At 37.4% G+C, this 12,474-nt stretch overlaps 2 protein-coding genes across 5 annotated transcripts; one reads left to right on the top strand and one right to left on the bottom strand.

Annotated features, from left to right (window-relative positions):
- Positions 1 to 1,107: 1,107 nt before the first annotated feature.
- On the bottom strand, positions 1,108 to 12,355 carry Eif2d (eukaryotic translation initiation factor 2D). Of its 4 annotated transcripts, none has more exons than XM_076322067.1 (10): positions 9,960 to 12,355; positions 3,769 to 3,977; positions 3,199 to 3,670; positions 2,848 to 3,132; positions 2,435 to 2,773; positions 2,216 to 2,361; positions 2,059 to 2,139; positions 1,801 to 2,005; positions 1,545 to 1,716; positions 1,108 to 1,472 (listed from the first exon to the last, which is right to left on the bottom strand). In XM_076322067.1, exons 3-10 carry the CDS (start codon positions 3,637 to 3,639, stop codon positions 1,396 to 1,398), a joined length of 1,746 nt encoding a protein of 581 aa, XP_076178182.1. In that variant the 5' UTR covers positions 3,640 to 3,670; positions 3,769 to 3,977; positions 9,960 to 12,355; the 3' UTR covers positions 1,108 to 1,395. The 4 variants fall into 4 exon arrangements, with proteins under 4 accessions (XP_076178182.1, XP_076178181.1, XP_076178183.1 ...); XM_076322066.1 differs by having other exon boundaries at positions 3,199 to 3,586; positions 9,960 to 12,354; XM_076322068.1 differs by having other exon boundaries at positions 3,199 to 3,329; positions 9,960 to 12,352.
- On the top strand, positions 4,400 to 7,872 carry LOC143152214 (haloacid dehalogenase-like hydrolase domain-containing 5). The gene is made up of 3 exons (XM_076322073.1): positions 4,400 to 4,701; positions 5,414 to 6,231; positions 6,323 to 7,872. The coding sequence occupies exons 1-3, from the start codon at positions 4,645 to 4,647 to the stop codon at positions 6,633 to 6,635; spliced, it is 1,188 nt and encodes a 395-aa protein (XP_076178188.1). The 5' UTR covers positions 4,400 to 4,644; the 3' UTR covers positions 6,636 to 7,872.
- Positions 12,356 to 12,474: the final 119 nt, after the last annotated feature.

Below are 12,474 nucleotides of genomic sequence, written 5' to 3'. Positions count from 1 at the left end.
GAAATGTCGATTTTCAGAAAGCAGATACTAAAAATTAATGTAATTAAACATTCCGTGGATTTGCGAACACATCGAGCGTCAATTGCACGATCGAAGCGTCGTGAGGAAGTACAGAGTCGCCAATCTGCGGATTGTTGAGTCATATCCGCCCACAGATACGTCGAGCCAATGAGAAGGTAGTGTTATCGGACATATTCGAGAATTGGAAAAATAAGTACCATAACCCTTTGAGTGGTGTTTATATCTTATAGCATTGAAAAGGTTAAGATACTTTTTCTACGCATCGTTTCTTCGGTCGACGAATCGGGCGGAGACTGGATCAAGTCGAGCGATCACGACTGCAGGAGCAGCCTGTTTAGTTAAGGAACAGAAAGTGAAGATGAAAATGATGATGATGATGATGATGATGATGATGATGATAATGATAATGATAATGATTATGCTGCAGCTGCTGATGATGATGAAGATGATGATGATGGTGATAATGATGATGATAAAAAAAAAAAAGAGTAATAACTGTCACGACACGCACGTGCGCGTCGCGTGTATCACATGTCGCATCGTGACGCGCCCGTGCGTATTGCTAGCAGAAAAAAAAGAACAAAACGAGTATTAAATATATGCGGGGGCCGTGGAGAGGAGGGAACCTTCCTTTACTCAAGAAAAATCTCGACGGATCGTTCGTCGATCCATCGATATTTTCCCCATCGTCAGGCAAACGAAAGAAGAACAAAAAAAAAAAGAACAGAGGAAATGCATAAAATCTGTAATACCTCATACCCTCGGTTTCGAAACATAGCAAGCGCATTCCTGTCAGAACAAAACAAAAAGTCTCGAGATATCTTAACATGCGTTGTCTCTCCTTCCTGTGAAATTGTACCCTCCTCCCTCCCTCCCTCCCTCCCTCCCACCCGAGGAGAGCTCGCGGGCCCTATATTGCAATATTTGTACTTTTCCATGTTGAAACCTCGATATACAATAAATTATATTAACAAACTTTGATTATAGATTCTTTCACGATGAGCAGCACGCGCATAACTCATACGTACTCGTACTTCCTTGTGCAACTTTTTTAAAGGGAAGGACAGAAATGAACAAAGATCATCGTTTCGTTGAGAATCCATTTATTCGCGAGTTAAAGTACAATTGTTCGATGCGTTCTTCTATTCCGTATTTTACATTTGCAATTGATGAATTAATCGGACAAAAGATATTGTAATAATGTCTTCGTATTTTTGCAGATACGGCAACGTAAGATCCTGTAATTCCTTAGAGTGATAAATTTAACTCTTTTAATCATTGCTCGTTCCGTACTAAATTAAAATCGTAAAAGGAGATTATCGATCTTGAACATAATTCAAATGTATTTTTAATTTCCACTCGAAGTGTGCCGCTTTATTTTTTCTGAGAACCATGCTTCTTTGGAGCAAATTCTAACCCTCTTATATAATTCTTTTTAATTTGGTATTTTTCTGAAATAAAATATTCATTTGAGTTAAATGTACAGATACTTATCCGATGCAGATTGTATGTGTATTACTTACCGGTAAGTAATTTATACACGTATAAAATCTGATTCCCTTGAACGATAACAGTAGGAGTTTTCTTTCCAACTCTATCCACGCTAATTGTCGCGCTTGCACCGATAATCTGGCATTCCTTACTGAACTCCTTGGAGTTTATACCGAAAGTATCCAAGTTATTTATTAGTGTTACCTTTAACGTAAAATATATTCAAATCTGAATTACGAATTTTTCATTCACTTATCAACATTCAAATTTTGTAAACAATCGCTGTACCTTTTTGCCACCGAATCGAACAATGACCCTCATATCGATGGGTTCCAATTTGCCTGTGTGCAATAATGTATTTCCTGCTAACGTAACTGCGTGCATGTGTGTCATACGTCCGATAAATTTATTTATTCCGTCCTCCATTGTTATAGTTTCCTGATCCGCTTTAGTTTTCATAATACCTGCGAGTTGTGGGTTCAATTTTAATATCCTACAAACAGAAAATATTAGTCGTGAAACCATAATTTATCAAGAGTTACTTACTTTCCATTTTGTAGGTCCTCCGCTTTCACGTAATCGGTGAAACATTTTCTGATCTCGGCTCTTTTCATTACGTCCCCTTTTCTGCAATCATGGTATATGATGTAACAGTTGTATAGATAATGCACAGAAAATCCCGATCATGGTATCATATACTCACTCGTATCCAAACTTCGATAATACTGGTACAACGTCTGCAGTCACTCTGTAACACTCTGAAACGACAGCTGTGTTTGAAACAACTGGATCTGACGGCGGTGCGGGTTCCTCTAAAATGACCAATTCCTTTAAAAGGGGGTGATCGAACTATAACGAAGAATTTATTAATATTAATATTGAAAGTAACACATTTCTCTTAGTTAATAACTACAAATATTACCTTAATTGTCAATATACTTTCAACACCTTTTATAACAGAAGTACTAATAACACCCTTTGCTCTCATTTCCGCTAAGAATACGGACAGCTTTTTATACCGAGATTTTTTTATATCTATATTTCTGTCAGGTGGACATGCGACTAATAAATGGTTTTTGGAGAAATTGGACACCAACATTGGTAAATCGCTAGATTTCACTGACTTTTTGCACGCCTTTAAAAAGCAATATTCCAGTAAGTTATCCATTTCTTGTACAGGATCTATAACTGCTTCTAGTTGTCCGGCGATTACATTTTCTGTCTCTTCAAATTCTTCCATTCTGGTTTCTTCCACATTTTCCTAAGAGAACAGTATTAAAAATGTTTCAACAACAACAGTTTTAATTCATTTGTGCAAATTATATTGTAAATTACCTCTGTAGAAATTTCAGTTTCTAGCGTATTATTGCAAGAAATTTCTAAATTGTTTGTTGCATTCGCGAGACGCTCATCACTGTTTTCATTGATTTGATTTTCACTTGCTAATTCATCGTTAACTCCATCGATATCTACCGGTCCTAAATTTGGTCTAAGGGGTGGCTTTCCTAGTTGACAAAGCATGTCACCCATTACGTGTAAAATTTCTACGCATCTCCCATGACCCCCTGACATGTACATATCTTCGCTAGAACGTGCAGTGATACCAACAGCAACAGATGCCTATTTGTAGAAATTATATACACCTATATTTCCTTATATCAAATTGTAATTACAATGTATACAAACCTTATTATCTGCTGTATCTACTGAAACAGGAGTACCTTTCTCTAATTTGCCAAATGAATACAATGTAACAGGTTCTTTGACAACCACTCCGGGCAACATCAAGTCTGCACCACTTGCCAGTTTGGGAACAACTGGAAGACGTGTTGTAAAAACTCGTAATAAATTTGGATGATGCCATAAAGTATATATAGTTGGCAATAATGTACAGTGTGAAAAGTCAAGTTGAAAAAACATAGGTATGTCGGCAACACAGTACACTTTGCCCAATTGCCCAGCATAAGTTATGACCTTCATGATGCTTACTGTCTTCTTTTTGGGAATTAACAGTTGTGTCTCTCCTTCTGTCAGTGTTGGATAAGTTGCTAAAATTTCTTGGCACAATTTTTTCCTAATCAACAACAACATGAAAATACAAAATACATTCGTGTACGCTTTGTACATCCCACGAGTAATCTCCGATGTTTATTCGCGCCTTGAACATGTTTCGAAAAAAACCGCGTTAATTATGGGACACTGATGTGTAAAACAATATTTTTCATGCCGTTTTACGTAAAATTAAATTATACCAACCTTTCCGTTCCCTTTAGTTGATTATATGATTTAACTTTAAACGGTTTGATGAACATCTTGGTTTCAGGAATTAAAAAAACAAACTTGTTTGACAAGAAACAGATGCTCAACGAAAAGTCAAGCCGCAAATCGCAGCTATCTCGAGATACAGCTGACAGTCGGAATCATGTCGGAACATGTCGGAATCGGAATATACAGGTTGTCCAACCCTTTATTAGAGAAGATTTTCTAGTTAATCATCGCAGGTCTAATCACACAACTATAAACTCTTCTATATATACACGTTTCTCACGAAACGTGTGTATAATTGTTGATCAATAAATTTCAAAAATCAATATTTAAGACGAACAATCCTATAGTATGAAATTCTAATCGACGAAATAATTAACAAGACGGGTTTTTTGACAGGCTCTAACTAGTGAAAAGTATTTTTAAATACTGCCAAGTTTCCACCAATAGTTGGTAGCTGAGAAATGTATTCAAATCGACTTTGTGCTTTAGCTCAATTAATCGAACACCGTCTAAATACGTATTATATGCACGTAGATAATTGTACATTTACTTTAAGTTTCGTTTATTATTACGAAACTGATTATCAAGGGATCTATAACTTTAAACAAAAGACATTTTATTTAGATATCACGTGTACCACATGTGACAACGATGTGTCGCATTGTATACCGTGTGATACCGTGTACTGTGTCCTCTTACGGCACGTGGGAAAAATACGATCAAATGTACTATGTGATCTGTAGGTCACTATAACCTAAAAACGTTACATTATGCATAATCAATCTGTGAGAAGTAGCCTTTGAACGTAGAACATAGCTTTAGGATATCGTTACTGAATCCTTATTTACGTCTGTTACTATCACAATGGCAATTGCAAAGATATTATTAAGGCCGGACATCGCGAGGTTTGCGAGTGTCAGGGTGAGTCGTATTTTGTGCCATCATTGTTGTGTTCAATTTTGTTTTCTGGACTTTAAGGTGGACCCGTCATGCATGTCTTCTTTTGTTTATGACATAGATCAGTTGACCTACTTTTATCAAATTGGTGTTGAAAAATTAATGGGTATTAAAAGAAATAATGTTTTTATTTGTTAATTTTTAGACAATACCTTCTTTATTATTAAATATAATTTTTGGCAACTTTTTCTCTTTCCATTGAAGAGATTTCCTCTGAAAAAGAATTTAGTAAAATTTCGAATTGACAATCAATTTTTTATTAACGAATTATCGATAAAGTGGGTGTAAACTGTTATTCTTTTTCTATAAACTTGGAATATTTTTGTTGTATATAATTTTTTAGTTAGTATCGTACGAATATTGATTATAAATTATAATTATGAAATTGGAAAAGACAAATGATGCAAAGTTTGTACGATATTACTTTTAAGTGCCAGTATAAAAATATACTGCATAGTATCCAAGTCAACATAGCAAGTATATTTTTATATCCTGCTTCAAGGTCTTTGAGACCGTTTCAATGTCTTGCTCCAAAAATACAAAGTAGTATTATAACTCCAAAGACTAATAAATACAGTTTTAACATATATACATAATATATGATAAGTATTTAAAGAATAATAAAAGTAAACAATTTTTTGAGATATATATTAACATTTATTTTCTCTATTTTCAGCATCTAAGCTCTAAGCCAAAATTTGGTTTACTCTTTGACATTGATGGTGTAATAGTACGTGGAAAGACTGTATTACCACCGGTACCAGAGGGTTTTAAACAACTCCAAGGAAAGGATGGTAAATTTCGTGTACCAACTATATTCGTCACCAATAGTGGAAATGCTCTACGTAGTCAGAAGGCAGCAGATTTATCTAAATGGATAGGATTTGAAGTAAAAGAATCACAGGTTGTGATGGCTCATTCGCCGTTAAGATTGTTCCAACAATTTCACGACAAACGAGTGCTAATATCTGGACAAGGTCCAATCAAAGAAATTGCTCGGGATGTGGGCTTCCAGAAAATTGTAACTATACAAGAATTAGTACAAAATTTCCCATCCTTGGATTATGTAAATATTGAAAAGAGAGATCCACGATGTGGACCATTAGATCCAAATTTTCCTAAAATTGAGAGTATAGTGCTATTTAGCGAACCAATTTTTTGGGAGACACAATTACAATTGATAGTAGATCTATTAATGACCAATGGCATGCCAAGTCACTTGCCCGAAGATATTCCTTATCCTCACATTCCAATCTTGGCATGTAATATGGATTTATTATGGGTATCAGAAGCACCGATTCCTAGATACGGTCATGGTGCTTTCTTATTGTGTCTAGAATCTCTGTATAAAAAAATTACAGGGAAAGACATGACATATTCTGCTTTAATTGGAAAACCTAGTCAAGTTACATACTATCATGCAAATCATGTGCTCCGTGAGCATGCCGCGAGTATTGGAATAGATCACAATATCGATACAATATATGCTATTGGGTAATTAATATTCCAAAGATAACATAGAACTAAGTTTAGAACAAAATACATAGAAGTAGAACAAATGCTAAATGTTGTACATATTTTTCAGGGACAACATCAACACTGATGTTTTTGGTGCGAATTTGTACGATAAGTATTTGCTGTTCTGTGCAGAAAAAGAAGTATTGGAGCCTCACAAGTTACAAAAAATACTCGGCAGAGATGTAGAACCGCCCAGTGCGAAAGCTTGTATCAGTATTTTAGTCGAAACTGGTGTCCATCAACGAGATTCGAAATTTATCCCTGAACACTGTTCTAGAGACTTCTTGCCGATCGAAGATGGTCTGTGTAAGCCTGCGTTCGTGGTCGAAAATGTCAGCAAAGCTATTAATCTCGCGTTTAAGGAGGAAAAATTCGACTGAACTGATGTACACAGAATGTACTTTTAGCCTTGGAGTGTTCACATCCTAATATCGATTAAGAAACAAAAAAAGATAAGAAAGTAGATATTCGCTGATGTAAGTATTACGCTAAATTTGTTAGAAAACATTAACTAACGAACTTCTTTTGGAGGCAATGTTTTAATGTCACATAGGAGGATCGATAGGGAAAAGAAGGCTGTAACAGATTGCATAGACACGATATTTATTTTGCTTCGTTTTAAATAATTTTTGACACTTATCTGGCCTTTTACCGAAGAAGTGTGTGTCTATTGTATTATTGCACCAATTAAATAGACGTGAGCGAATCAATAATATAACAAACAGTACAAGAATCACGTACACTAGAGACACTAGATAGGATTAAAATGGTCTTTCAATGTATTCAGATTTTTATGTATATTTAAAGTTTCTATAATTTACGTTATGATCATAGTATTTAAAAGACTATTCAAAGTAGCCCTCGGTACACATATACGTATACATATACTTATACATATACTTATACATATACTTATACATATACTTATACATATATACTTATACATATACATATAGATATACATATACATATACGGATTTTTGTCTGTACGTATATATGTATATATGGGAAATATTTAATTCGATTTTTACTCCGTTATAGCCGATTTATTATTTTATTGAATTTTAACGACCCAGGCATAATATACACATGTATCATTTTATTATTTTAACGGTAATTTGTACTCGCGATATGCCAGATACCGATTCTTCTCAACAGTCACAAACATTCTGTCTGCATAGAAACTTGATTCAAGCATGTTTCGTAGACCAGGTAACAAGATACGAGCTTTATGAAATGTGCTTCTTGTTATTCGATCGATAAAAACTGTAATTATCTAGCGATAAACGCGGCACTTCATTAGCGCATTATTTAAGATCTATTGTTCAGTATTTGTTGCCGAATGCCACGTTGTATATTAAACTTTATCTAGTCCTACAGAACAATTTCGCCGTTATTAACAATCACATGATCATTTTATTAGTTTGGAAGGGTCGGCGAAGGGTCAGCCGCAGCAACTGTTCTTTGTATCGATAATCATAAAAGAGTTCAAAAGACAGGAAGAAAGAAGCCTGCGTTCGTCCGTGAAAGTAACGACATACAAATCATTCGCATAACACACTTGAAAAGTGGTCGTAATAGACATTGAACACGCACACTGTATTCGATTCAGCTAGGCGTCGCGATAGACATGCCACGGCGAAAGGCATACAGAAAATTTCAAGGTTTCCGCCGAGACGAAGACTGACCACCCGATCCATAACTTGTTTTAACTTTAGCGAATTAAGAGAAAAAGATACAAAAATTGTGGTTAACATTGTTCGAGATTCCCTAGTATAAACTGTGTCCTAAAAATGTAATTCGAAGTTTTGTCAGCATTGCAGCTTCGTTAAGGATCCGATTGTAATTATCATCTATACCTGAGATTGAGCCGATTATAGCCCCGATGCTGATGAAACGTCGAAATCAATTTCTAGACGAACACAACTTTTCCTGGAAAATGTCAAAGAGTTGTACGACTGTAAAAACTGGGTTGTGGATGCCTCGAGTATATTATTAGTAAGCAATTGTTTCTCGAAACAGAGTCGCGACATTTACACAATATTGTAAAGAAAAGCGCCTCTGTGAAACTAGCGATGCCGTAGAAAGCGAAGGGCAATTATATGCAGTTAATTACATATGCATAGAGTGTTGCAATATTGAAAGCAATACGTAATGTGTATATCTATATATATAAAATTATTTTTTTGGTTTTTTTTTTAATAGGTAAGAAAGATTATTTTGTAGGAGTTTTAGCCATAGAGCACCTGTGACTTTTAAGGAGCAAATTAGAATTATATATATATATATATGTATTATATATATAATTTTTTGTTTGTTTCTTTCTTATAGGTACGAAAGATACTTATTTTGTAGAAGTTTTATCCATAGAACACCTGTGACTTTTAGGGAGTAAATTTGAATTTTCTACGAAAGTCATAGGCCGCGACGAAACGTTGTTCGTTTTCAACTTTTGTGGTCTTTTTTTTCTTTTTTTTGAAATTTATCGAAAAAGAAAACTCGATAGAAAGTTATTTACGAATTCTTTTGAAGCGAATTTTCGAAGATCACCGCCCAACATGCACATATCAAAGGGTCTAAATCATTGCGCCAATTGATCGTACGAAATTGATCCGCCCTGTCCAATCTAGTTAAACGGAGCACAAAATATTTACCGCATCGTTTCTCTCGAAGTCAAGCAACGATCGATAAATTTTTAGATCGAGAGAAATGAACTTAAAAGGAAAAGTGGAAGCATCGTTTCACGAGTTGCGATTCATTTTCTTTACAAATGTTTTGACAATCGACCATACCGAACTGATATTGATTTTGATATTTCCTCATCGACGCGAAGAGCCTTTCGTATAATTTATCAAAAAGGGGTAGATAACTTTGTTAACTCTTTCGGCGCTGGTCCATGGTCGTTGGTGCTCGAAGGATATATGTACTCTGCAAACGAGAGTCTCGGATTCCCGCACACGGTGCTTGCTACAAAAGTTCAAACCTTCGCGCCGAAAGAGTTTAAGTATTCTTTTCTTCCAACGAATAATGACGAGAAGATCAAGGTAGTTGAACGTGAACAACTTGCTTAATTTCTCGACACCCTTTGCCTAACGCTAACAAATTGTATTTGTAGAAAATAGAAGCAACGAAATATACGATATATATTTTTCGTTAATAAAACTGCGATGTTATTGCAACTAACGACACGCGACGATACGATGCAATTATGGTGCGGAACCACGTTGACCGATAACGTTTAATTCGTTAAACGATTCGTCGTACTTTCTCGTTTACCTTTCGGACGAAAAAAAATGGGATCAAGAGACGTTGAATTAAACTTTCGGTTGCAAGAGGTTGAGTTGAAACTAATAATTGCCCCTTGTTACGGATGGAACGTGTATGCACAATGTCTGGGTCTCATGACCCGCGAATTAAACCGTCAATCGTTCGATTAAATAATTCAATTATAATCGGTTCGTCGGCTATTCACGGGGAATAAATTTATGTTTTCAAGTCGGGACCAACGAGCGACGAGTTCGTTGTCTTTAATTTAACCGAGCACGTCGATCTCGGGCGCATTATTCGATCTATATTTTTTCTATATTTGTGGTTTTGAGAGAAAAAAAAAAAAAGAACAAACGTTTCCTCCGTGCACGTACACGAGAAATACGCGATGCAGAGTGACGGACAATCGATGAACACTATTTCATAAACTGACTGACTTTTCAGGCGCCGATGAAAGGGGAATCTGGCGCACTTCCGGTGTCTGGAGTGCAAGTTGTTTCCAAGGAACCGGTTTCTCGGCGAGAAACCAGCGTCTAACGTTTCTGCGTATTCACGGAAGAGACTCGTCTTCGCTCGTTGCTCGAAAAGATACAATGCGGATACACTGGCTTCTGTCGCGGTTAATGAAATTCGACGAACGAAGTGTAACGATACCGTTGGGGATTCGAAGAAGCGACGTTCCCGAACGAGGAGTTGTTCAACGTATCGACGGACATCCCTTCCCGATGAATTTCGCTTCACCGTGATGCTCGAACGAGCCTGAAACACCAGCTTCTCGTACCGCGCGAACCGTCACGTTTGATTCACGACGAGTTCATTAATGTCCAGGTTATCGTAATTGACCTTATCGCCGCCGTTGCTAATCAACATAGCGTAACCGAATTACGTCAGCGCGCGAACAGAATTCGCATATCCGGAGCAAAGCAGTGACAAAAATACTCATCGAAACCACGAACAGAAACACCGACGCGAGAAACACGATTAACGTTGCCAGCGAGGAAACAAACGACACTCTTCGTCTATCGTCGCGACACGAGTCAACGTTCGCGAGTGTGGTAGTTTGTACGTTTGTCACGACGAAACTTGTCTCTTCGAGGGAAAGAAAGATCGAAAGAAAGTTTTTAAATAAAATCAACACGCCTTTGTCGTACGACGGAAGAGAGGGATGTTTCGTAAGATCTAAAAATACAACAATCGCGTTACACGTCGCGCGGAAGGGGAGCGGTATGTTTACTGTTCGAAACTAACCGGACAGGTTCCGCATTATCAATCAAACCTAAACCGGTTATCCGTTTCTGTGTCATGATGCACGCCTGGTAGTGTACCGAATCGCGGATGTCGTTTCTAATTTGGAATTCAGCGCTCGTTCGAACGCACAGAATGCACAAAACGCAGAGGAAATCTGGGTCGGAGATCGCTGCTCGATGAAGAATCTTTACTCATCGCGTACGAACGGAAAAAGAAACGGTAAATAACATTGAGTCTCGACACTTGTCCACTTACCGATCGTCGGTTTCGATAATCCTGAAAAAGAAAATCTCGAACGAAAGTTGGACCGCGTTACCAGCTCGGTTCTTCTTCGTCGAGTACTTTACTTTGAGCGAAGAATCGCGTTGAGAAAAAACGAAGCAACGCCCAAACGGAAAAGAAGAAAATAAAATTAAGTCGTAACGTTCCCCGATTATCATTCTCGCGTTTACTTTGTTCGATAGTATCTACGAACGGAAGTTGGCTCGCTGGCTCTAAATTTATAGGGTAATAACGCTGGTCAAATTTGCATAGAGAAAGGACGGATACAACATTCCGGTGGAAAGAAACGAACGATTATCGTTTTGATGGATGTTGGACCGTTACCGCGAGTCCAGTTTGTGCGTACGTGCTCGGGCACAAAAGTAAAAGTTGCGTAAAGGAAAGTCGAAATACGTCGGTGTTGCATCGGTATCGTCGGTAATTAGGCCCGCATTCCGTGGAACTGTTCACCCACGAACACGTGGATGTGAACAGGGTCGTTTGGTAATTGACCCGCGAAAGTTGGCTTCTCACGTTAGCGCTCTCGAATGCGTTTCTCACTGTCTCCTTCTTCCATTAACAGCTCCCGCGGTGGTCTACCGCGGACTCGAACGATTCGTTCATTATACGCAATAAACCGCCCGGTTACGAGAGTAGCATTAGAAGAGAAATCACTGCTCTTTTCACGATGGATCTTACGAGTGTTACATTATTATTATTATTATTATTATTATTATTATTATTATTATTATATTACACGCAGTATATACAAGACTCTCCCCGAAGACTCGTCAACGTTTTCACTCACCCTCTTTGAAAAGTCCTCCCCCGTTATTTGATAAATTGAACATCGAGATTCTCGATCGAACCGAGGGATTCGTTGCTCGACGCTTTTTCGATCGTTCGAATTTGTAGTAGTTTTTCGGAATTACACAAACCACGGTAGAAAAATGACATAAGTGAAACCTGTAAGAAAGTTAAACGACGTTAAACGAAAACCGAAAGTCACTTGCACTTGCGCGAGTGAGACTAGTCTCGCAAGATGAAAACTCGTAATCGATACAATTCGCGTGGATTCGAATTAAATAAGATTATTTACAATAAATAAAGACACGCGAGTATTGTATTGAGGTATCGACAATATCTGGGTAGAGTTGTATCAATGTCTACGCGAATTCCACGGATTTTAATATCGAATTCCGCCATCGTTTTCAACCCAACTGGGAAAACGGCTCGGGAATGAGTGGTTCGAGAACGTTGAACGAAGAATGGCTCGGTTCGATGCGAAATTTCGATAACTCGTTTCGATACAAGATACGACAAATCGATCGAAAGGGAAGGTTCGATCGTGCTTTCAGCACTGGTCCCCGTTCGTCTCTCTCTTCCTTCTCTTTCTCTCGTAGCACTCCACTGCTCTTTGCAGCTGCTCCAGGTACTCTTGGA

The sequence above is a fragment of the Ptiloglossa arizonensis genome, chromosome 10, assembly GCF_051014685.1.
Source record: "Ptiloglossa arizonensis isolate GNS036 chromosome 10, iyPtiAriz1_principal, whole genome shotgun sequence".
NCBI lineage: Eukaryota > Metazoa > Arthropoda > Insecta > Hymenoptera > Colletidae > Ptiloglossa > Ptiloglossa arizonensis.
The sequence above is the reverse complement of the archived record's forward strand: the minus strand, read 5'-3'. Positions and strand labels throughout refer to the sequence as shown.

What these genes read in the sequence shown, in the direction of transcription:
- Eif2d (XM_076322066.1), bottom strand. Translation starts at nt 3,824, where the DNA reads ATGTTCATCAAACCGTTTAAAGTTAAATCATATAATCAACTAAAGGGA. An exon ending in TTATCGAAGTTTGGATACGA is followed by an intron (nt 2,140 to 2,215) that starts GTGAGTATATGA and finishes CCATGATTGCAG; the next exon opens with AAAAGGGGACGTAATGAAAA. An exon ending in CGTGTATAAATTACTTACCG is followed by an intron (nt 1,473 to 1,544) that starts GTAAGTAATACA and finishes ATTTTATTTCAG; the next exon opens with AAAAATACCAAATTAAAAAG.
- LOC143152214 (XM_076322073.1), top strand. Translation starts at nt 4,645, where the DNA reads ATGGCAATTGCAAAGATATTATTAAGGCCGGACATCGCGAGGTTTGCG. An exon ending in CGAGGTTTGCGAGTGTCAGG is followed by an intron (nt 4,702 to 5,413) that starts GTGAGTCGTATT and finishes CTCTATTTTCAG; the next exon opens with CATCTAAGCTCTAAGCCAAA. An exon ending in GATACAATATATGCTATTGG is followed by an intron (nt 6,232 to 6,322) that starts GTAATTAATATT and finishes CATATTTTTCAG; the next exon opens with GGACAACATCAACACTGATG.